Below are 25,865 nucleotides of genomic sequence, written 5' to 3'. Positions count from 1 at the left end.
AGACCAGCCCTGCATCCACACCAATCCTCCCCTACCTCCTTTCCCCAAATACAGCTCTGCTGACAGCCCTCAGGTCCCTTCTGCCATTACCCCCCCCCAAAGCCCACTTCAATCCTGATGGCACTCCCTTGATAATCTGTGCTGTGCCACTCCTACCCAGAGCATACCAGTCCTGGAAAGCTGAGCTGCTGTTCAATAATCCTGCCAAATATTTGCTATCTGTCCATCACTACACAAAGACCCCCAGGGTGAGAGTTTCAAATTTGTCAGCAGTCGAGTCTCACGTCAGGATTTCAGCCCAACATTTCCCCAGTTGCTAAGGTCAGCACCTTCACCGAACAGGAACTACGCAATGGCCCCAAATCAGAGGCCACAGCAATTAACCTCCTCAATGCTTATTAAGACAGAGAGAAGACAACATGCCTAAGTCACTTCTGTAGATAACCTGTTGCCACCCCTCACCTCCCTGAGCTACCAGGAACACCAACCAGGACAAGATGACTGTAGAGCCTGCATTTGCCTCTGACTTCTGAGCACCTCAGACAAGTGGGTTAATGGGAGGATGCAGATCACCTTCCTCACCCTTCTGGCTCAGACTGACACATCAACTGAGACAGATGGAAAGGAAGGTGTAACAGGCATATCCTGACTGTACATGGGTAATGGAAAGAAACCAGGATGGCTGTGCCATCAACTAGAAAAGCTGTGAAGAAAAGTTGAGCTGCTCCCTACTGAACCAGAACCACCCCCCACATATACCTTTCCACACCAGTTTGTTCCATCCCACACTCCATCCCACTTCTTATGTTTAAACATCCCTTGCCTTCATGGACTAAAGGAATGATTTTACTGCATCTCCAATATTGTATTTCTCATTGTTATTCACTTTCCTCATCGAGTCCCTCCCCACAACTGGAAGTTCACTCACCTCTCAAGGTCCCAGATTCTCAGAGGTGAGGTGTGTCCACAGCAGGCTGTCCCCGTCACAAATGAGCTGTTTAAAAAAAACAAGCAAACAAAAAGAACTACTTACTAATCCTTATGTTCTAAAGAAATACTGCAGGAGCAAGAGAGAGAAAACAGGCTACAAGACAGACTCTGAATTCTGGTTCAAGACTATTTCAGCATGTTCCATCACATTTCACAAAGGAGCAGGCAGCAAAGGGAGAAGTGCTCTAGACATCTCAGTAGCTGAGTTGCCCAGATGCAGCAGGTCACAACTGCAGAGAATTGGCAGGACAAAGATGTATTTGCATATGCAAAAGGAAAAACCTCAAACAGGAGCAGCTGTAAACTGCAATGACATTTTGAAAACAGTTAGCACAGTACTCAGCATATTTCATATATGGTCAGTAGTGTAACCTGCAGAAAGACCCCATGGAAAATTCCTTGTTACTTCCAACTTCATGTCTCACTTCTGTTTGCTGACAGCTTCTGAGCACATTCATGAATTGGCTGCAGCATCGCAGGCCTAACGAATCACAGAATAGAGGTCTCCAGGCCAGTCTGCCCAAAGCAGGGCCAATTTCAAAGCTGGATCAGGTTGACCTCCCCAGTGCTCAAGCACTCTGATAGAGACAGCACAGCATTCCTGCACCAATATTTGGCTCAGTTCTCACTCTTCAGCACAGTCCATTCCAAAGTCCTCTTTGGAGATGCTATGTCCCTGCTGCACATGCTGGCTCCAATGGTCACCTGGCAGCCATTGGCCTCAAACTAGTTGATAAGAAAGGAATAAATCCTTAAAATCAAGCCATAGGAACACATGTGCTGTGGCTCTCCATACCATACCGCTTGTGTTTGTGCCAACTTCCTGTCATCAGTCCAAGTAAGAGAAAGCAGCTCATACAAAGATTTCTAAGTAATCTATAAATGACCTCTCACAAAGCCACATTTATTGCAGCTACCAAGAATAAAATGCCAAAACTGTGTTTAAGTCATTGCAACAAGGATACACAAATGCAGGAAACAGAGCCTGCTTTAAATAAAAGCTGGCTCTATGCTTTGCCTAAACATCTTTTGCAGCATGACATGAGGCTGGCAGCTGAAAGAGGAAAGCAAAATATGGAAACAATACCATGTCTGTAAAATTAGCAGTTTTTAAACATTTCTTTGATCCTCTACCACATTCTTCCTTTGGAATTCAAAAGGTGTCTCCAAGCTTCTACTGTACCAGGAAGGGATTCTTGCAGCATCCTTGATTTCTGTGAGAAGCACTACTGCTAGTGTTACAAGGCATCCAGCAGTAAAGTGGTGAACACAGTCTCAACTCAAAGCCAGAGAAGAACCATATAGAAGCAGGGCCAGAATTCAGGACTCCTTTTACTCCTAGCTCTGTGGTTTAGCTGAGCAATTGCTTTCTCCAAATGATAAGGCCAAAGCAGCACTGCCAATACACTCTGCAAAAGAAGCAGATAACATCAAGCCATCTCGAAGAGCTACAGCTACCAAAGCTCTCTCTCTTTTGCTGGCTTTATCCCTCCTACCCAAACTCACATACCTGGAGGTGTCCACAAGTCCTGTGACCCTTAGCTGCCCTTTAGGGATAGACAAGGCCTGTAGCACCAGAGCTGTTTCAAAGTCTCTCCAACCAAGCAGTCTTACATGTAAAATCCCAGGTTCACTGGCAGTGCACAGGGCGCTCTGCACAGATGCTGCAGGGTGCACGCATTCCTCTTCTCTATGAAGTCCCAGGCCAAAGTCTGAGAGTCTAAGGAAAAGCCAATTCCCGTTGCTGTGCAACAGCCACAAGGACCAGTTAAGAAAGCGTGCAGCATTTCGTATTTGGAAATGGGGTTTCTCCTCAATACCTGCCTTGTTTCCACCATAGCGCAGGACAAGGGAACATTTCCCTTTTGCCAATGTCTCCCATCTTAGAAGAAAACAAGCAAAGGACACACACTCTGACTGCTTACCAGTCAAAGCCCATGTCTGGAAAGCAGCACTTTGGTCAGGGAGTCCCTCAGCTACAAAGCTAGGTGTTGGGTTCTGTCCCTCCCTTTCTAAACATAATCCATTAATAACTACTAAAGCAAATTACTATGGTTAGAAACATAATAGCAGTCAGGGAGTCAGTCAAGCAGGCAATTGGGTGCTTAAGATTTTTCTTTTTGGGGACAAACTGACTCTGTCCCAGCAGAAAACACCCTCACATGGGAGACAGGCCCCTTTGTGCAGAAGGTATGCACAAGGCTTTGATGGTTGCCACAGGTCTAAATTACCATGGAGGCACACCAACAGGAAGAAAAAGGTGGGAGGAACAGCAAGGTCTAATCCCTGCTCATGCTGTCAGTTCTGGACTTCAGCTTTCCCTCTTCACTCCTGGACTTCAGCTTTCCCTCCTCAGCTCTTATCCCCCACCCCTCAAAGAAAAAAGAAAAATAGCATTAGATTAAGAGCATCACATACAGGCCTCAGGGCCACACACAAGTCTCTTCTGGGTAAAGTTGACTCCATTCAGTCAACAGCAATTTTGTCTCATACTTCAGCAGGATCAGGTTTATAGCCCTTATCTTTAACAGGCTGGAGTCCATTAGCAAGCAAAGATAAGACTTCTTCCAGAAGAGTGGGGCACCTTCACTGTCAGGATTAGAAAGCAGCATTCACAAGACAGGCTCAAGAAGTGGTGCCAATGAGAAATTGTCAAAGCTTGGGAGCGAACTGACAGAGAAGTCTGGTTTCCCAGGGGATGATACAGGGCCCTTCACCTTGAGTCTGGTCTGCAGGCATACACCTTCAACACCCAGGCCTCTCATAACTGGGAACCTCACAGAGGTGACAATTTCACTCCAAGCAAAAGGGCAACACAAGTCACCTTTGGTAGGTCTAAAACAACATCCAAATTGGAGCTAAGCACATAAAGCTTGGCTCAAATTTCTGAAACATCCTTCAGCAGAACTGAAGCCTTCTACCAGGCTTGCTTCTTTCAGTTTACCTTCAACAAAGCTTTTTATCTTGGGAAGCACAGAGTACACAGCAGAAACATCTGAGCTAGAGAAGTGCAACCTCTTCACAACTGTTCTTGCCAGCTGCCCAAGAGAAACTCCTCAAGCTGAGTTACTAGCTTAGTGAGTGCCATTTATTTTGCCTACAATGCTTCCAGTAGTCAAAGAGACTGAGGAGAGACTTAGATCAGGAACAGGAAAGCACGAGATACTCTGCATACGTTACCACAGGGATGACTCATCTCTCTGAAGTATATATGATACTGACCAGATGCATCTACATACTACATAAAAGCGGCAATGTCCAAGCTTCAGATGGCCTTGGAGATGCAAAGTCCCTTCCCCACTAAGCTCTCCTCTGCCCTGTGAAAGCTGCTGGGTACCAGGATTACAAATTCCTTCCAAAAGGCTCCTCTAAACAGAAAATGAGCACCATTACAGGGCTTTCATAACAAGGCATGTTGTCTTCACAGGGAACCCCCAGGAGACAAAACGAAGCAACCAAGCATTTCCACCTCTGCTGTCAGGAAGGTGAGGATTTTGCAGAGCATTGAGACACACATACTTCACACACAGCTTGTTTTTGTTGTCCAAAGCAAGGCATTTTCCAACTCATCTGATACTTTGATGTTCTTCCCCATTTCAAATTGCCTACTCAGAAGGAGAGAGGAAAAAAAATAAGGAAAAGAAAAATGCTTCTTCTGAAGCCAGACCTTCTCTATGCTACAAAAGAGACATTTCATTACAGATCATCCCCCCCACAATAGAAGCTGGGACAGGGCATGAGAGAGAACACACATCCTAGCAGTGCTGTTGGAAGAAACACAAGAACGTCCCTCCATCTGACTGACTTGTGGTTGTTGAAGATCCCATGGCATTTCTGGCAAGTCCAGCTGCAATGATCCCATGCCTGCTCCCAAGGTACCAACTACACAGTCTCATCCCACCTGTAGCATCCCTTTATACCCCATCCTGGACAGAACATTGCCAGATGTGGATGAACCAGAGGGAAAGAGGTAGCTGCCCATCTGTCCTTTTGGAAAGATGCCGTTTGTCATGATGCTTGGAAACAGGCTCAGGTCCAGAGATACAAATGTGCAATACATACCTCCCTCACTGTCAACCCAGCCTTCAGAGCAGGCACTGCCTGAGCTGGGAATGATGCAATGCAAAGTTATTGAGAGAACCTGGATGAAACAGGCCCTTTTCAAGCTCTTCTCTCTAAACGTCCCCCGTGCCCCAGGCTGGCACCCTTCCCCTGTACTGTAAACAGATTGTTTCTCAAGTCCTGTTCTGCTCTTTGGAGATTTCAAATCCAGAATCTGCTTGACACGTGCAAGAGCCTGTTCCTTCCTCCTCGCACGCTCCCCCTCCCCCTGGAATTGGACGTCGTTGTTCCATTTTGGAGACTATTATAACCAGAGACTCATCGGACCAGGGAACAAAGAAGTTATTACTTGACAGAGCCCTGCAGCTGGGAATGTGGAAGGCGGGGGGGAGAGGAGGGGGAGCACTGAGGGAGACAGGACGGGGGGGCTGGTAGCAGCGTTATGAAAGCGATCAACAGAAGGGACAGCTCAAAGATGGGAAACATCTTTTTTTAAAAGTCTCAAGTGGGATGAGAAAAGGAGGAGAGAAAGCAAGTCCAAAACGGAGAGTGGAGAAGAGAGAAAGCAGTTGGTGCTGATGGTGCCACGGGTTAAACACACGGGTCTGTGGGTCTGTGTAGCCTTTGATTCAGCACTGACACGCTTTGGCAAGGGAGGCCACCGGAGCTGTCAAATCCTTCACCAACGTGCCCATCAATTGTATTCAGCTCTCCCCGACGCACACTGGCATTTTAATTACTGTTGGGTAAACTAATTTGTACAAATGAAGGCAACTCTGCCTAATAGAATATGCAAGCTCTCTGACCTCTGACAGGCGATGACACAAGATACAAAGGAGGCAGAGGAAGGCTTTTTATCAGAGCCTTATTACTCTCTATTACTCCAATTAGTTAAGCTCCAGTGCTCCTAATTGGGAGAAAAAATTGCAATTAAATCAATTTTTGATGGGCTGAAAGTGGGTTACCGAACCGCCCTGCCTGTGAAACACTGATATTATAGCAGCAAAGGTCAAAGTCTTTGTTGGCACCTGTGGGGCCCCCACCTCCCCTCTCTAAGCCCCTCTGTGCCGCCCCCCAACACACACACGCAGCTCACTAAGGCGAATCATTAGAACATGTCATGTCTTATCGTGGCCGCCACCATCCTGCTAACCTCATCAGTTGACATCATTACGGAAGGTAACTCCTCCAGCATGAATACAGTGCTAAGGTCACACAAACTTGATGGAGCCCCTGCTGAAGAGCCCAGGAGGCTGGGGAGCAGATGCAACAGTAACAACATTGTGAAGGGGAGAGGAGGGGGTTGGAAACTCAGAGCAGGGAGTTTCGGCACCTCCAGCATGAAGCTTCTCCAGCAGACCAGATACACACAAAGGGAGGGAGACTGAGATAGTGGGGGGAAGCAGGTGCTCCTGCCCCATGGGCATTTAATTTGCAGGAAGAAAACAAAAAAAGCACAGCGTCAGTTTAGCGTTTGTCTTCTCCCTGAGAAAGTGGGCACCACAAACATGCAGGAAGTCCCATCTGCCTTTGATTCAGGCAGTGCTGGACAAAGCCAGAATGGGGTGGGCATGCAGGGCTGGTGCTGCCCCTTCACTGCCCCAGACAGATCCCTGTAGTCCTACTTGGTGCATCTTGCAGGATGACCAGAGAACTGACCCAAGCACTTTCAATATCTTAGAAGTCAGGACAGCTGGGTTATGTGCCGACTACTCAGTAACCACAAAGGGAACAAAAATCAGCAGGTAAAGCAGTTGCACTAAGATTCAGGCCAGTATTAATGGGACAAAGTGACAACCTTCCAGAACAAGGAACGTGGGGAGTGGAAGGCTATTTAGAAGACAAGATTGGCTTCTTCAGCTTTTCCAATGACCCAACTGTCCAAAACCTGACATGACATGTGCAGGTTGCATCCAGTTTACTACAGCTTTGCAATATCCCTCTGGCTTTTGGCTCCAGACTAAGTGTTTCCATATTCCTTAAGTCCTCAAGAGCCTTCCCATCCTTCCAGTCCCACATACCAAGCTCCTCCTGCATTCTTGCCATGCAATGCTTCACCTCCAGATCTTCAGTGCCAGGAAAAGACAAGGTCCATCAAATTGACTTAAACATTTTCTATCTATGTTGCTGGACGCTATTCTAGGCTCCAGGGTACCCACACTGCACTTCGTTAAAGCCTGGTTTCAGGAGTCTGCTGGCAGTCTCCTCAGGTCCCCATCCTACTCCAGACTCTGCACAAAGAAGAGCTTCTAAGAGTACTCTGGAGCCAACCTTATATTTGGGCCCAACTTGGCATGCATGTAAAATAGCCTTGTATTTGGACTCAATAACAGGACTGAGCTCACCTGAGCAAGCAGAGACCCACTGCAGCATAGCCTCATCTTTGTTCAGCAGTAACATTGCCAAAGAGAACCAGCAACTGGAGGCAAATGACCAGGCTTGTTCCACAAACAGACTGGAAAGTGCTGGCATATTTGCTGCTGCTTGAGCCTCGTGTGCATGCTGTAGTTTCCCTCAAGGCATCAGACAGCTCAGGGTTGAACTGTGCTCTTGATATGCATCGTAAATTGCACACAAAGAAGGTACAGAAGAGTTTTGCCACTCCCCACCAGCGACTCAGCACAGAGAGAAAACAAAATGCATAAAGATGACAGCATGAACGCTGCAACATTTACAACCGCTATCGCTCCAAGAGGAAATGCCGCACTCTGGCAAGGAGAACTGGTGACACAGGCACAAAGAAACAGACTAACAACTCATTTGCATGCTGCCTCAAGCCTCAAGTGGACCACTGGAAAGTGGTCCCCAGAAAGAAGGCATTGCATTTTGTACTGAAGGGCACTGTAGAGATGCTGGGTTGAAACAGCAAAGTCTCACATTTGAGACAGAGCTCCAGCGCATTTGATAGAAGAAATGCTCACGTCATTGTCTCCCACATCATTTACCGCATGCCTCAGGGCAGAGGGAATGTCAGCTTCACCTCTCCAACCCCCTGCCTTGGCCTCTAACTTCATGTCTTCCTCCAGACTTCAGAAACCCAGAAGCTGGAGAACAGAATAAGCCTTTAATATCCCCACAGTCCCATTTCCCAGCATGGTAGACTGATCATGCCTACCCTAGAAGTTGATTAGCAGATACCCAACCTACATACCTTGCATTCACTGCTTTGCAGTTTCACCCCGTATCGTCTGGCCAGTCATCACATAACCTTGTTTGCTCTCACTTCACCAGCCCTGCAGCAGGTGAGTTTTGTGAAAACAGGCAGACAGATATAGAACATAATCCCCGTTTCTGGAGAAAAACTAAGCTCAGTGACATTAAGACAGAGATTCAGACAGGACAGATACAGGAACACAGACCTCTTCCACACTGTGGCATTGAATAGGAAAATAGCCTTCATTAGAAACTAGTGAGGCCACTTGCAGAACAGTCCTAGGGCTCTTTGCATCTAAATATCACACTCCTTTCCCCAATACTCCACATAGAATCATAGAATAGTTTGGGTTGGAAGGTACCTTTAAAGATCATCTAGTCCAACCCTCCTGCAATGAGCAGGTACAAGAGGGATATTCAAATAGTGCTTTTCACAGTGCTGCTGTCATTTTTCAGAACCTCAAACAGAATTGCTTTTGTGGCTGTACAAGTATTTCTACTGGGCTGATATCAGCCCTACTCCTTTATTAAAGGCAAAGGCTTGGTAACCCATGTTTAATGGTGTAATGGTGTAAAACACTTATTTTTATGGTATGTCCAATGCTCTTCGTCATCCCTCCTCACTCCCCAACCCCTGGGCCTACCAGGCATGGAGCAGTTGTTCAGGATAGAGGTCTCTATATGATAACTCCTGCATCCCTAGCTCTCTCCAGACCCAGCTTAATCCCCAATTAATGCTCTAATAACTGTTACTGTTATTACAGGAAAAATAGAGACTCCTTAACCATAGAAGAAATGTAATCCAGCATGTAACTCAGGCACTGGTCTGACCAATGCGTACCAAACGTCAAGGGGAGCAGAAAGACCATGCCAAAACCATTTTGTGCCTGCATGCTTACCAGGCCTTTCTGTGAACAGAGCTCTCTTTGCAGGCATCCACTGGGGTTACATCTTGGAAGCCGAATCATAAACAAACATGACTCTGCTAAGAAACCACCTCTGAGTCTAAAAGCTGGGCTGTGCCAGAGATAGTTCTCTACTCCTGCCACAGAAAGCTTTCTGGTGAGAAAGAGAAGAAAAAAAAAAAAAGAAAAAAAAGTCTAGGGACTTCCAGGTCAGTCCAAGACTGGGTGGCTAAACACCACTACAGTACAGTTATTTCAGCTTCAGTTTATCAGTAACCAGAACAGAACCTCATTGGACATTTTTAATTCTCAGAAGCTGTAACATTAGAAAGGCAAAGAAAGTTGCTACACTAAGGTTACAGTTGTATTTTGAGGAATTTGGGGGGGGGGGGGTTTCAGGTGTTTTTTCTTCTTCTTTTGCAAGTGCAGGTGACATAACCAGAGCTGGTATCTGGACTTACTTAATTACACTATACATTCTCCGTTCCAGCATCACTAGAGCAATCTCAGCCATCTGCAGCAACTTCATCCTATGCTCTACTCTGGCTCTACCAGAGCAGCCACTGAAATACAGACTGGCAAGACTCCTGCTAGGTACCCACCAGACAACAAGCTCTACCCCCGACTGCTGCACGTGCCATCCGCAATACAGTGCAAGGGAATTGCAAGGTCACTTCATAAAATGTCTAACTTGAGCAAGTCCACTGGCTTTTTGGAACCAGCTGAAAGGAAGAAACAGTTGAAGCTGCTGGCTGAGCAGCAGGAAAACGGGGTACCTGGATGAGATACACTGGACACCATCTGTTACTAGGATAAGGCAGGGCACTTACAGACCATCACGTATCTCAGACAGATCTCTCAGGGCAGGTCTCAGTTCTCACCCACCCGCATACCCACCTCTAGCCTTCACACCCAGCACCTATCCCCTCCCTTCTGGGTTCAATACTGTCAGCCTTCCCCCTCACCCTGATGGGGAAGACACCCTGAGCCTGACCCTCACACACTTCCCCAGATCCAGCAGCCCCCTTGAGCTCAGTGCTCTGGGCCCACACACAGCCTTACAAGAAGCTCTGAACTCCAGCTCTTGCTTTCCCAAAGTCTGCCCAGGTGTAAAGCTCCAGCGATTCCTTTTTCTTTGCCATTTTCCCCTCCCTCCTCCCTCTCCCCCTAGCCCCACCAACTCTTGCAGGCCACACAGTGAGCCAGGAGGTTGGAGTATACTAGGACCACTGCAGGAGTCATGCTGTTTCAGGCCACCCCCCCCCATTCCAAGACAATTTCTAAGAGCCATTTCTTACCCTCCCCTCCATGAAATCATTTCTGTTAATTGCCTGGTGGGAATCACTTATAGGTAGGGGAGACACTCCCCTTACACACACCCTGGCCCCTAATTGGCTTATTGAAGTTTTAACAGGGCTTTCACCTGGAGAAGCTGGTAATTATTCCCTTCATTCCCCTCTTGCTTGTACCTGTAGCTTCACACTTGGGGCCTGCCTGGCTCCATGGGGGGGACTTTGTTCCCTCTAACTAGAGGCCCCACACAAATGGGCCCAGCAGCAGGAGAACACAGCAAAGTGGTAATTTTCAGCCTGGCGTAATTAGCCAAGGTTCTTTCAGCCCAAACTGCTGAATGGGAGGGGGCTGCCGGGGAGGGTGCACCATGTGGGAACGGCGGGACAGGGGCTGCTGTCAACAGGCAGACAAAGACTTTTCAGGGGCTCCGATCCGGGGTGAGCAGGAGGAGGGGGTTGGAGCAGGACAGCCTGCCTGGCAGAGTGGGGGCACGGTCAGCAGTGGGACACACACTGAGAAGGTCAGCTCATGACAAGCATCTTTCCCCTAGCCTGTGGAACAGGGCAGTGCAGGATGCCAAAAAAGGGGTAAAGGAGAAAAGAGATCCAGTGATGCATGATTGGAGCATGTGAAGTGCGATGCATAACAGATTCTTGAAGTCCTGGTGTAGCCTACGCTCCCAGGGTAGGATTTCTAGTCTAGTAGCTTTGCACTGAGATGAAGAAAGGCAACACACTTGGGGAGAGGAAACTGGACAGTGCAGGTCCCAGACAGAATAGCAAGAACTATGCCAAGGACAGAGTGAGAACTCTTACTGCTGAGAAGTCAGGGAAGAATTATTCACCTCCTCCAGCATCTGCACCAGAAGTCAGACAACAAGCAGAACCAGGAGGCTCGACGTTCCCTTTTTGCTGAGCCGTTCCCCGTTAGCAAAGCAAAACTGCTTTTCATAGTGGGACCTCACTTATTCCACTTCCCTTTCTGCTACAAGCCTTTGGTTCTGCAAAACCCACCAGGAAACATGCTGCTTGAGGGTTGACCAAACCCCTTGGTTCCCAGTGTACTGCTCCTGTGTTGCACCAGACCAGCATCAGTTGAACCACAAGCCAGAAACTGGCATCCTGTGGCACAGTGTTTCTGTTGATTCTCAGGACTAGTTAGCATCTATACTTCCTTTGAATTATCACCATTACCTTCAGGATAGAAATCCTGGTGCTGGCTGGTCAGCTCCAGGGCTGTAGACAAGTTAAACCTGCTCAGCTGACAATGATCACAGCTCCAGTGCAATGAGGTACTTTTTTTTTTAATGTTATTGTATTTTGAAAAAACTTATCTTATGTCCCTTATGATTGCAGCATCCAACTGGAAAGCAAGAATTGTCATGATCTGAAAGCTCAGTTCTTATTCTGCAAGGAAGACCAAACGGTAAGCAGGCAAGTGAAAAGTTGCCCACTACTTTCATCAGAGCATCAGTTACACAGGAGTGCTGAGCAAGCCTTAGGAGATGATGCAGTCACAACAATCCTGACAACAGGGAAAGGAGACTCAATATGTAGCAAGGAGACAGGCAGCACAACACCCAGGGCACAGACTTGTAATTTCTGAGCTGCCTAAAATAAACAACTGTGACCCAATGCTGCAACAGGTTGCAAACTGGAGGAGTGAGTTGCCTGATTCTACCCCATGATACTCTGGTTTCTCTTCAGAGCATGTATATCTTTCACATTTTGCTAAAGACTCTTAAAGAAAGGTCCATTTTTCAATTTCAGTCCAATTTTTTTGCAGCCTCACCCAAGCAGCTTTAAGTACTTGCCACAGAGATGAGTTCAGCTAGATACTGTGTGCCTTCAGCTCATAAATGCTCAAGACTTTTTCCTTAAAATCAACCTTTGACATTTCTGAACATCAGTGGCAGCATCTGAGAAGCAGACACAAAGAATAAATATAAGCAGACCCAAGTTGACCAGGCCAGTTTCAAAGCTGTGCAGAGAAATATAGTGAACATTCCCAGCACCAGTGGTAAAAGATATGAAAAGCTGCCTATGCTCATACCTTACTACTAACCTTACAGTGTCCAGGGCTTTTTCTGCTTACAACCCCACACCCTACAAGGGGACATGCAGAACTGATTTAAGTAAATACTCCGGCTGTCATTGCTTTAGACAAAAGTCTAAATACATACCCATGTGTAGATAAATACTTAAAGAATCATGATGCAAAAGAAGAAAACCTCTCCTATTGTAAAAGTATCTCCTTTCTATTTTTTAAGCTTCAGGACTGCCAATGCCAATCCCAATATATTTTCAGGCGTGACTGGCAGAGTTTTCAGTTAACAAGTATTCTTTTAAAAAATGTATACATATAATGACAGCTTATCTAAACTTTTCCATTAGAACTTATGACAGAAAATGACTTTTCAATAAGACAGCAATCCATGCATGCCAGTGAGGTCAGGGGGAGGGGAGAATCCTTTCAGGTTTGCCAGAACAACTAAAACCCAAGAAAGTTTCAGTTTAAAAGTAGGGGTGGGAAGGAATCTGTTCTCCTGGTGCCACAAGCCACAGATTATTTTTGTCTTATTCCTTTTGCCATACACACACGTATACCAAATTCAAACTTCCCAGTGTAGAAGAATTTTGGAAAGAGTGATCAGGGTGGTGAGGAAAAGGAGGACTTCTCAAACATACATTTTCGTCATCTTCCCACAGAGGACAGCAGTTCTTTCTCCATATCATGCAGAGGCAGGAGCTGTACTTGTTCACATTTACAGGGGAAAGAAGCCCACTCACTTAAAAATGGAGTGCTTGATCTTCCTCCTCTGCTCTATGATATTCAAACAATTTCCAAATGAAGGCTAAATGACTTTTTCAGCAGAGAAGGAGGAAATAATGCTCAGAGGACTTTAAGAAGCTAAAGACCAAGAAAGGTGAAAGGGGAGAAGCGTGTATATGTAGCACATGCTGCACACAGAGTGGTCCAGGACACTGAGGCATGGAGACACAGGTGCTCTGTGGACAAGGTGACCAAAGCCTCATCTGTGTTTAACTCAGCCATGAAATGACTCCTAGAGCTTGCCTGATCTGATCATTCCAGCCCTGACATAGACATGCTTGCAACAACCTCAACTCACTTGCCTTTAAAGCTCTGGGCAGCTTCCCCCTCCCCAGGTCTCTACTCTGTGCAATATGATTTACTTCAGGGTTTTCATGCCAAGCATTTGGAGCACATCAACTGTTTCCCCTTAAGTGACCAAATCCTGAATGAAGCCCCTGCCCTCCATCTGCATGCTCAGGACATGCTTCGTTGTGAGCAAGCACCAGAGTGAGAAATAAAACCTGCCAGTCAGGCCAGAAAGGACAGTCCCAGCCCTGTATGCAAAGAAAGGCACACAAGACTTCATTAAACCACCAAACAGACAGGCATAAGGATGTTTAGTGGCCACCTCCCACACAGATCCTGAACTACCTAAAAACCCACTGAAAGAGTTTTGCAGGAACCAGAGCTCAAATCATTCTGACATCAATATACAGTAAAACACAGGTTCCCAGCACAAGTTATTATCTTCAGTATCTGCAATCAGGCTGGGCTGCAAAGCAGGACAAGAACTATTGTACTTCCGTGATAACAGATTAGCCAGATGAAGACAGGAAAGCTATCAGGCAAAATAGATGCTGTAGAGACAGGAAAAGGACAGGGCAAGCAGGTGAGGAATAATTAATTATGATGCTTAATGCCGGTATATTGGGAAAAAAATGACACAGAAAATGGAGTCGGAGAGAAAGGATTGCACTAGAAAGGACTGGGGAAAAGCCCCTTCAGGCACACATCTCCCAGGACTGCAACGGAACAGAGGATTCCCTGAAACACATCATCCTTTCATGACAAGAAATACCTGTTAAAGGGATATGAAGTACCACACTGCCACTTGCCCCTCAGTAAGCTGCTGTCTAGGTGAAGCAGGACTATCTGCTGGCAGTCAGTCCTCCAACACTTCAATGAACAGAAGTCTGGAAGCTTTAGATGCACGGGCAGCTTTGCAGGCAGGAGTGTGAAACTACAGCTTCCTCCATTCCTTTCCATGGCCTGCCCCATTCCCATGCACTCAGAGTTTAGGAAGTCTCATCCAAAAACAGAGTTATTAAAAGAACCATTTTTACTTGGCAAGTCAAACACCCACATGAAGAAATGCCAGAACCAAGCTTGCTCACACATCATCCACTGAAATGTACACATTACTAAATTGTCAGTATTTGATTCTGTGGCAAGTTAGGAATGTCCCAGTCAAAGCTGTCATTAATCTTTATCATGTAGATACATAAGATCTAATTACATGACCATCAATTCAGGTTAGGGTGCATCTCTGTGGACTCCAGTCAGATGAGCTTACCACACCTCAGGGATGCCTACATGTGAAATCCATTCTAAATAACAGCTGGCCAGCATGTACACGCAACAGTCTTGGTTTGGTACTGCTCTGCACAAAGCCATTAATACAAGAGTTGCGGTGGCTTGGGAAAAATACTAAAATCATGAACAGAGCAGACGGTATCCAGAGGGAGGAATCATTCACTGTATACCCCCTAAGACGGTCAGGCAAAAAGGTTTAAAAATAAAGTGTTTCTTCCTTGGGACACAACACTGAATTGGAAAGAAGCCTATAAAGACCAGAACATTAACAGGTTCAGAAAGAGTAAAGAAAGGTTCTTCTCACAGAGCCAGCCTCTGCAAATATGAAAGAAACACTGGTCCAGATGCAAACTCTAGCCAGAGAAACCCTAACCTCCCCATCACTGGAAGCTGGGAAGGAACAGGCAAGACAGGATCTTTTTGTGCTCGTCTCATTTCTTACCCTTCTCCCTAGGCATCTACTACTGACCACTGCTGGACATCAAACGCTGGGGTAAACAGATGCTGGACTGACCCACCATGGCCAGAAGAACATGAGAAATGCCCACCTTGGTCAAGCTATGGCCCATCTAGCTCACTGTTTTGTTTCCAGCAGTGGTACTAACAGACGCTGTTTAGGAAGAACATGTAAGCTTGGCAACTTTCTGTGGTCATCCTCTTTGCATTGCTCCAGCATCCACAATTTCCGTATTAACGATTTTAGAGTGTATTCCCACCCAGTCCTTCATTATGGACCTGCTATCCATGAATCTGTCAAATCCTTTTCAAAAACTGCTGGTGTCATCCACTTCCATAACCTTCTGCATCAGGAAGTGCACAATACACTGTGTGAAGAAATACTATCTTTTGTCCATTTTAGAGCAATCTCCTAGTAATTTCAAATGTCTCTAGTTCTACTGTTGTAGGATTTGGTGAAGAACACTTCCACACTCAAGCTTGCCTGCCACCATCTTACTCTCCATATTTCTTTTCAGGCTGGTTTTACCAGAACTGCCTAATGGAGGTAACCAAATATCAGCACTTCAGTAACTTCTGCAGAGTGCCTGACTTCGAAACAAATACGTGGAAAGACCACAAAAACAAGATACAAACTAATAACGTAGCCATTTCTTTGGCAGAGAGGAGTGTTCCTCTGCTGTATCTCCTCTCCAAACCTTTTTGTTTCATTGCCCCTTCTGAGACAGGTTAGAGTTAATTGGTTGCTCCAGGCTTTGAGGCTTCAACCAGTCTCATAGACCAGCAAGAACCCTTATCACCGGCTTCACTGCAAGCTAGAGCGCCAGTACGGGTCTGAGGACCATGAAGGTCTCGCAAATCAGTCTGCAAAGCAGAGGACAAAGCCATTGCACAGTAGGAACAGTACTGTTCACCTGCACCTACTACCAAAGTACCTGGTATTTTCCACCACATACCATGCTCTGCCAGGCTACAAACTTACCTAAAGTGGTCTGCACACAATCCGTGTTCCCAGATTGCTCTGAGACCATCAGAAGACAGATGCTAGAGAAACATTATTGCTTTTCTAATTTCTGAAGCAGGCTCCCTTGCTTCTCCACTGCCAAAAAGGAAAAAACCCAAGGGGAGTATATGGAAAAGGAAAACATGCTCTAGACCGTATGCGCTAATCAGTACTCTGTGCAAGACAGAAAATAAGAAGCAAGAGAAAACCTATTCCAGACAGTCTTGCTCCATCCCCATCCCTCATTAAATCAGCCTGGACAGGCGAAGCAGGTCACTGAACAAAGCGCAGGTGCAAAGCTCAAGACAGCTGCACCAGGAGGCAGACACCAAGCACAGCAATAGTAGCAGTTGGTGCTTGGCCCAGCTTAGTCTGTAATTGCTTCCTCTGATCAGATCACGTCTTTTAGTCTCCTTTTCTTTTTTTTGAGGAGGGGAAGAGGTACACACACAGATGACTACCAGACTTCTTTTTTCCCCTGAAAAAAACAAGCTGTTGAGTTCCGGTTTGCAAGCCTCTATCCAGCCCCCACACTAATAAATCTCTGGGACCATCAATCACCTTGATACAGGTCTCTCTTCTCAGAGGAAATGGTCTCTCTCTCTTCATTAGCTGCCCATGTCTACCAACCATAGCAGGACCTCATTTCAAGCCCTCTTTGATGGACGGCTAGACTTAGAGGAATATGTACCTTAATCTCAGAGGAGAGAGAACAAGTATTTACTAATTAGACAGAGCAATGTGCATTAAAAGCTGGCTTTAATACCTGGCCCCAAATTAGCTCTGCATCTGTGAAGTGTCAGGATGCCTACAATGCAGTACAAGTACATCCCATGCACATGCATGTGTGGAGATAGTGAATGGAGCATCATGAATCCACAATACCTCTTTAAAGCAAGAAAGTGTCTGCAGTGGTTGTGCTTCATGCAGGTGGGAGGGAAGGTAGAGAAGACCTGACAAATCCTAGATAATGAACCACAGAACACACTACAGGCAACACTACAGACAGAACAGACTTTCCAATCTGCTTTCCAGACTGGAGCAGTCTCACACTGCTCTGAAAAGAAACCAGAGGCAATGGAGCCAAGGAAAGAGTCATAGCCACACAATTCTGTCCACACATTTCCAGTGACTGATTCCACTCACAGAGATGCAGGATGCCAGCTACGTAGGGAAGCTGAAGCTTAGCTACAGGCATGAGGCACTCTGGCATGCTGTATTTTGAAGCATATTAGCACACAAGCCAGATGCACAATGGCACACATTGAGGAAAAATGCCAATTCTTCTGCAGAACCAGTTTCCCTTCAAACCTATCTCCTCACAGTCATTTGCTCCTCTCTGAACTCCAGCCTCTCTGGTCCTGCTCCCATCATCTCTCTACCTCCCCCCTCAGTGTTTCAAAAGTAGTTTGCCTTACTAATCCAGAGCCAGATTGATGCATCTGCACATCTTTAAAGAGTGTGCCAAGCATCTTTTGTGAGAACTGAAGTGGGGGAGAAGGCTGGGATGGGAGACATCATCATCCTGATGTGAGCCAGACCTAATATGGTAGAAGACCATCACTGAGCCATGCTTTCATTTTTAACAGTATTTTCTCTAGGTCTGAAGATATTCCTGTGGACAGTGCTATGCTCTGTATCAAAATGGCAAAATTCAGCAGAAAGGGTTAAGTCAGAGATTTATTTTTTATGAATTTTGTAAATTCATATAGTCTTAACCTCACTCTGGGTGCACAGATGACAGCCTTCCCCGGACGAAGGCACTGCTGCTATTAACATCCTCCCATTCTGCTAGGAACCACCTTCTGTGCAGACAAGACCCTTCCTTCAGCAGTTTCCTACAATCCATATTCCCATGCTTATATATTCCCTCCCCTGAGCTAGAAGAGGAAGTTTTGTAACTGTAGATTAGCAGAGCAACATACATTGCATACCACACCCCTGAAGCAAGTCTGCTTTTCTTTTTTTCTTCTCCCCTGCCCCCCTCCTTTCCTGAGGGCACTGACTGATAAATAATCCAATCCCTGCTCGGAAAAAAGAAACTGTCTGCCCCTAATCCTAATGCAGAGATGCAATGCAAAACCTCGCCCCTTGAATTCCCTCCAAGTTTTTCTTAGTGCCCGTTTATACGTACAGATGCACATATAAAGAACATCTATGCATGCCTGTTTCTCAAGCTGGCACAAACTATTTGGAGGACAAAGCTACGCACAAGTCCCAGTGCAGCCAGAAGACATTCCACACTGGAAGTGGGCCATTGCCTTCCCAGGGATATATCCAAATTCCTGTTGGATACAACAGCTCTAATTAGAGGGAGAATCAGACAGACATGCCTTGAACAAGTGCTTTGCACAGCATGGACTTGCTATGCTATGCAAAGCGGGCTTGAATTGACTCCACTGATCTTAGTCATAAAACATATAACCCTATGCTTCAAACCAATCACTGCATTTTGGACACAGTTTACAGATTTGATTCAGCAAGTACTAGCATTAGAAAGTTACCATCACCTGCAGCCTCCTGTAAACTTTTTAGTTTCCTTCAGGAAAACTAGGACTAGCACCTGACTTCATGTACACACAATCATCACTTTCTTCTCTTAATAACCAGAGAACTTATGCTCTACTGTCATTCCTCTTCCCGCAGCAGTCTGAAACCTTCATTCTGATAAATTCAGTCCTTTCTCAGTTCTCTCCCAAATATATTTTTTACTTTTAGAAGAACTGAGGGCAGGGGGGAATCCCCTAAAGAGGCCCAGTGTCTCCCTCCTTGTAATGAAACCCTGTAATGGAATGCCCTGCACTCCAATTAGGAAGAAATGCTAATTTTCTCCAGTTGAGCACCCCCTCTAGATGTATCTAATTTGTTTCACTGCTTTCATCTCTCCCCTCCATCGCATTTTCATTTAAAGGTTATGATCTGTTTGTGCCCTTCATGCCGCGCCCTGACAAGACACCCCTATGAGAGGTTGCAGGGGCCACGTCGCCCTTCCTAACCCCCTTCCCAAACAAAAACCAAAGCTTTTTTCCCTCCACTGCCTCTTTAAGAAATGCAGAAAGATGAAGGGGAGGAGCAGGGAATTGGGAAGACAATAATTAAAAATAAAAAGTAAGCCCACTTGCCAGTTGGGTTGTTGGTTGTTTCCAACAAAAGGTTAGAGACCTTTGCACCGTGACCAACACCAGTATGACCAGTGCAGGCCATCCGGGAGAAACAGCATTACAGAGCTTTCCTTCTTCTACAGGTCTATTTTAGGAACAGCTGCCACACAAGTATACCCTTTTGCAAAGGTTCTGAGATGTTGAATTGTTTAGCTCTTTGCAGGGCTGGGGAATACCTTCTCTCTCACCTGTCACAGAGAAAGTCTGGTCAGAAAGGACCAGGAAAGTTGTCTTAGCTGAGCAGAAAGTCTCAGTAAAGCTCTTTGCACTCCTCTCTAAATGGGTCATGCCTTGTTCTGGGAGCCTGTGTTTTGGTAAGTTCCTTCAGGAGAGCAGAGGCTTGAGCTGGGTAGTGTGGGCTTATGGAACAAGCTCTTCATGGTATCCATAAATTTGTGCTGCTGTGGTTCTGGCTGGCTGTGCGCAGGCTTATAAATCCTCAGGGCAGAACCCATCTGGACAGGATGCCTGCCCAGAAGAGCTTTCTACAAAGGCTGTATCTGTAGCACATATGAGACAAGCATCCAGATCACCATGCTGGTGCTACACCGCTTCCCACAGAAATTTCAAAGGGCGTTTTCACCAAAAAAATATTATTTAAAAAAAAAAATCCAGCCATCAACCTACCTCTGTTTCCTCCAACGAGGCCCCTCTGCAGCCTGCCCCAGTATTCTCAAACAAAACAGTATCCCTGGAGCTGAACCCAGGAGTCTTCCCTACATGCACACCCTGCTCCTAAGCAGAGCCCTTCATTACTTGTGTTCAGCCTCTCCCTCCCTTCACTTCAATTCTCTCCTTCAATTCTTGTCCGTTAGGAAGGAAATCCCTGATCTACGCTCTGTAGACAAGTTTCACCACACATCTGTTGTCAACGCTCTACAAGATGAAAGCACTCAGAGAACCTCTTTGGAGGCAACACAGCTAAGTGGTCTCCAACTGAAACGGAGTGGCAACTCCTGGGTTCCGTCTATGGCACAGCCTGGAACACCTACCCCTTGGAAAGAGGAGAGGAACAGCTGAATACATTGCCCAGGCTGAGCATTGAGCAGCCTGTTCTTGGACAATAAGATGAAGCTGGAAAAGTACTGCAAGAGTGTTTTCTATTATTAATAGGCACTTTGCTAATTCTGCCCCAGATAGCCAGCTCCCTCTCAGTCATTTCCTGCTGCAGCCACTGAATCCCATCGGTCAGAGAGCTATATGCTCCATTACAAGCTATTTCCTCTCTAGCTTTGCAACGCCTCCAAAAACTTTTGCAGAAAGTCCTGATGATGCCCCCTCCTGCCCGCCTCTTCAGACACGATTGTCTCATAACTTGACTTTTTGGGACCACAAACAGGGAGCGGGTAGGAGGCACACAAAGATTTACTCTTCATAGATAGCACCCTTGGCCCTTTCCTCCCCCCCACCCAGGCCCCATCTCTATCTGCGTCCATGCGAACAAACCCCAAGTGGGAAAGAGCATTCGGAAGAGGCCTGTGTCTGGGCCAGCCGCCTTTCATCCAGAAGATGCCTCTTCCCGTTGGAAAATACAAGCATTGTGTGAAAACATTTTAATATATTCATGCACATTCCTATAGCTCGCAGCAGCGAGTGGGTCCCAGCACCCTCCCCGCCTTCCAAATGATTTTCATAGGCAGCGATGCACTGGGAATGCCACCTGTTTTCTCGAATGCCTGCGAGTATGTAAATTGTGGGAATATGCAGGCCAAGCGCTGCGGTTTTATTGTGCTGCAGAAAAGATTTTACTAATTACTTGCCTAAACTCCAAAGCAGTACGCCTGCTTTCTTACAAAGCGGGAGAGCGGGGAAGGTGGGGGTGGTGGGAAGAGGAGGAGGGGGAAGAGAGTAAAGGGAAAGAGGGAGAAGGAAAGGGAACGCAAGGGATGCATTTCAAAGTTTCTCCAGCAATTGGATGGGGGGGGAGCTGGGCCCAATGTGAAATCATAGAGGTCAAAGGTGGGTCTCCCTCCCTTGTGAGAAAGTGGTGAATCGGGACGGTTTATCAAACGATCATTTTCTTTTGAAACTGGGAGGCAGCGGCTGGGACAATTCTGCAGATGTGCTTGATGAGTTCGGGACAAAAATGGGCCGCCTCCTCCCCCCCTCCCCCCTTTAAGGTCTCCCATCAGGGGTTGCTTCTCCCTCCACTGCTTCCAGGACCCTCCCCTCCCTTCTTCAGTGGTCAGCTGAGACCCCCACCCACTGATCGCCTTTGTATTCCTGGCCTTTGGACACACTGACAGGGCCCTTTATGAGACCCCAATCAAGACCCCCATGTCACAGGTACCTAGTAGAGATACCAGACCCTTTTCAAATGAGGAACAACAAGGAAAATATGCTGGCCCATTGTCCCAGCACGGCACCAAGGGAGATGAAAGGGACAGGCTGCTCCCTCTCTGCAGACCGCCTGCCAATCAACCCCAGTTATTAAGGTCACAATGTGGAAATTCTTTTGACCTACACCTAATCAAAGATGCACCAGAGCCTTTTGAGACAACATGGGGGAAGGTGGGAGGGCAGGCATTCCCCTGCCCTCCCCACCCATAAATACAGTGGAGCTTCCAAAGAGAATTTAGTTAAAAGTTACCCCAGTTAGTGCCACGGCACACTTGCCTCAAGTATCACTGGGGCAGCCAAGCTGGGCTCCGTGCTGGCATCCAGGCTCAGGAGAGCTTAAATTAAAAAAAAAGCTTTCCTCATTGAAAAGTTACAGACTGAGCAACACTGGAGGAAGCTCAGAAGACATGACCAAGAACCTTGTGTGACGATTATTAAACATCCTCTCCCCATTCCCAATAGCTTTGGTTTGCACAGGCTGTGGGCTTCACAAAACATGCTCAGCACCATCTGACACAGGGCCCTGAAGAAAAACTCAGTGGGCATGAGCCTATGAACCTCCAAAAGTTGAAACACCAGGAAGAGTGGATGAATGCCAGCGGTGCAGGGCAGACATTCGGAATACCCCTTGCACTATACAGGATGAAGATACCAAGACAACTTTGATGGTGGTAGTTCTTAGGAGTATACAGAAATCTCTCAGAGAAGCGAGTTAAGATCCACCTGCAGTGACAGATCAATCACATGGGTGGTACAAAACAGTGAAAACATGGGTCAGACAGGATCAAAGAAGCACATCCCACCACACAGCTCCAGATCACTTGGAATAAGGACAAGATCATTTGCCCCTGAAAAGTTTTTCTGTATCACTCACTGTCTGAGTCATCACCACACTCAGTAACAGAACAGACACAATACTTCAACCTGACAAGAATGACACAAGTAGTAACAGACTACAGTCTGTGGTAGTTCACACAAAAGGGCAAAAAAATCCAAACCCCAGAACAGAAACTTTTTCCAGCCATAGGATGCTTCTGTAAGTGCATGAATTTGAATCAGGTCCTCCAGAAGAGCCACATGGTATAAATCACAGCCACCACCAGCATGTGTAAGACCAATCTTGAAGAAACAAACTTCCAGCATCCCTCTTTCTGCACCATATCTACCAGTATGCAGGGAATACTCTTTCCAATCCCATTGCCAGCTTGCTGCTCTCATCCTGCTGGCATCCTTCAAAGTCCATCTGGATCAAGCTCTTAGTGAAAGGCAAGCAAATTTGGGGTGATGGTAGAGTGAAGACATGAAGAGTGTGATAGTCACAGCATCCAAGCTGCAGGTTTCACTACACTAAACACTTTGCTCATGTGCTGTCTCATTTTCCTCTGCCTTTTATCCACTTTTAGCTCATGAAAGACACGAGTTCAGTGCTGCTCAGAGTCCCCCAACTCCTACCAGAGAGCCTGCAGAAGATAACAGCCTACCAGCAGTGACCAACTGGGTGGGAGATGAGAAGTGGCAGATTCCAAAAGGGCTTTGGGGACAAAGACTCATGTGTTTACATAAATCCTACTATACTGCTTCTCCACTGCAAGTCATTGCCATTCCTAAAATTGTCTCCTCATTTCCCCTGTTGTCCCTTTGTTTCCCCCTTGTTGTCCCCCCCTTACACAATTGTTGAAGCAGGTGGAAGACAGGTTTTTTCTTCTTGATGTTAAACCAGCTAGCTCCTATACCAGAAATTACTTAGCTACAGCAAGGCATGGTCTGTTTTAGGCTGTTGTAAGCCAAGATCCGAATGGACACTTCAATCCAGCTATCTCCTCTACCGTTACAGTAAGGTGCAGTGCTTAGAGCAGACATGACTTCATCACAGAAGACAGAGGTGAGTTTCTTACTTCAGGGCAATATACTCCACTATCGCCCTCCTTTCAAATGCCAATAGCAGGCTGAGGACCAGCCTCCTGCTGTCCTCAGAGTGAATCAACACTCCTTTAGAGGGGCTAGGCTGCTATCTTAGGACACCACATCTCCACTTTCCACCTCAGGGCATGAGCTCGCATCCTCTGAGTGACACCTCTGGCCTCATCTGGGAGGAGCAACTGGAAGCTGAGCCTGGTTAGAGGCATCTGCACCTGGGGCTCTTACCATGCAAGAAAGGTCCATCCCTCTCTATTCCTCCCCGCCCCCAAATGCAGCCCTTTGAAAGGCAGGGGAGGGAACAGACACCGCTCTAATTGTAGGAGTGAAACCTGGCATCCTCCTGCCCATCTACCTTTGCACTCTCTTTCTGATTCTCTTTGAACCTCTGGTACAGCTTGTCAGGTCGCTGCCCTCCTGACAGATCAGAAAAAAAAAATACAGCAGTCATTACTATAGTACACTGATCTGCAAGCTAGAAAAAGAGAGAGAGAAAAAGAGAGAGAACAGCCTCCATGTGTCAGGCTATGAAAGGGCTGTGACTGAAGCCAGCTGAAAAACAAACCCTTAATTTAAATGTTAATGAAAGTGCTGAAGAGACATCAGAGGCTTTAGTTTCTCTACAAGGAGCAGAATCACCAGGTCTAGAATTTATGGCCCCCTTCACCTCCCCTTTTCCCTTCTCTGCTCCATCAGCCAGAGAAGTTAGGAAAGGAAAAAAAACCCCTAATTTTAACATTAACTCCACACTTCCACCCTGGGATGCAATTGCTAAATTATCTGTTGGCAGGACACTGATCAAAGGTGGAAAAACAAAGGCACACTGCACAGCCAAGCAAAGGTAAACAGCAGCCAAGGTCTGGTGAAGTTACCTTCTCCTCCTGCAAATTTAAAAAGCAAAGAGAAAATGATCACAAACTGGAAATGGAAACCTCAAGCCGTAAGGCTGCAAGCCCCCTCAACTAAATTTCTTCTGTCACATTGATTAAACAGACATGGATTCTCCTGTGCAAACCAAGCAGCACAAGAAAGATGCTTCCCTCAAGCTTTCTGAAACAGACTTTCCCCTCAAGCAAGGGGAAAGATGAGGGGGGAAAAAAAAAAATTCAATATGCAACACAGCTCCACAGGATTAGAAACAGATGTCTAGGTTCTAACTCAAGTTAGCTACTGCCTCTCAAAACCTGCTCACCTGCCCACAACCACTAGTGAGCCAATTCACACAGTCACAGAAAATATATACATTAGAGTATTGGCCAAAAGTGACAAAAAAAGGAGCAAGTCATCAGTTGGAGCTTTAGAGGGCAAAGGAAATAAACTGAAGAAAGGTAAGTTGCAGTTTCTCAACCTATAGAAGTGTTTACATATGTGTTTCTAGAGGAGAAGGAAAGAGGACATGTATGTTCATGTGTTCAGCCATGTGAAGAAGATCAAATAGAGTCATTATCACACAATTAAAGAAGGTAAAACAGTGTCTTGTTCCTCCCAACATCAAGGGGACAGTCAGGGCACATGGATAAGACACAGGTGTCATTTTAGCTCCAGAGGGGAGAAACTGATACTCATTTCCTGCTCTTCAGCTTTGGGGTGAAAGAGCACCAAGTCAGTTATGACTATTGCATGTATCTAGAAACCCACATCCAGATCACTCTGAGGTCAGTAAGAGATGGTAGTTAACGCCACCACTAACTCTGCAAGTCCACCCTGGGATCTCACAGTTGAGCAGGTTCTTCCTGCCCCTGCTTCAGAAACAGCTGCAGGTCAGAGTCCCCTCTCAATTATTCAAGCCAGCCAGGCTCTGCAGAGATCCCCAAGGACAGCAGAGCTATTGCTGCCTGCTATTTTGCTGGCAATGCACAAACCAGAATAAAACCCAGCTACTTGTCCCAAGTCTTAGCAAGAGTCAGAGAGGTTAACTGCATAAAGCTAGGTCAAAACAGAGAACCACTACAGCCAAGAGCTCATCTTGATATGCAGTAGGGGATATCTGCTGATAAAAGTAGAGCAAGAAATGAGGGAGGGGGGAACATTATGAAACATTTTAACTGCTGAATGTTAGGGTTTCAATTGTACAAGTTAAAACCACTGCAAAGTTGCTCTCACTCAAGTGGGTTGTTTTGCAATCTGCAAGATCAGATTGTTTCACTTTCACAGAAAGTTTTCAGATAACCATTAACA

General features: G+C 46.3%; 1 protein-coding gene across 1 annotated transcript in view; it reads right to left on the bottom strand.

Annotated features, from left to right (window-relative positions):
• Positions 1–25,865, bottom strand: part of FBXW4 (F-box and WD repeat domain containing 4) — a gene marked incomplete at its 5' end in the record, with an annotated part of 61,126 nt that overhangs the window by 13,104 nt on the left and 22,157 nt on the right. The window contains 1 exon segment of the mRNA XM_082002367.1: positions 929–994. Within this exon segment, the coding sequence (XP_081858493.1) occupies positions 929–994 (66 nt within the window).

Source organism: Phaethon aethereus (genome assembly GCF_964289735.1).
Source record: "Phaethon aethereus genome assembly, chromosome: 7".
Lineage (NCBI taxonomy): Eukaryota > Metazoa > Chordata > Aves > Phaethontiformes > Phaethontidae > Phaethon > Phaethon aethereus.
This window is presented reverse-complemented; position numbering and strand designations above follow the sequence as displayed.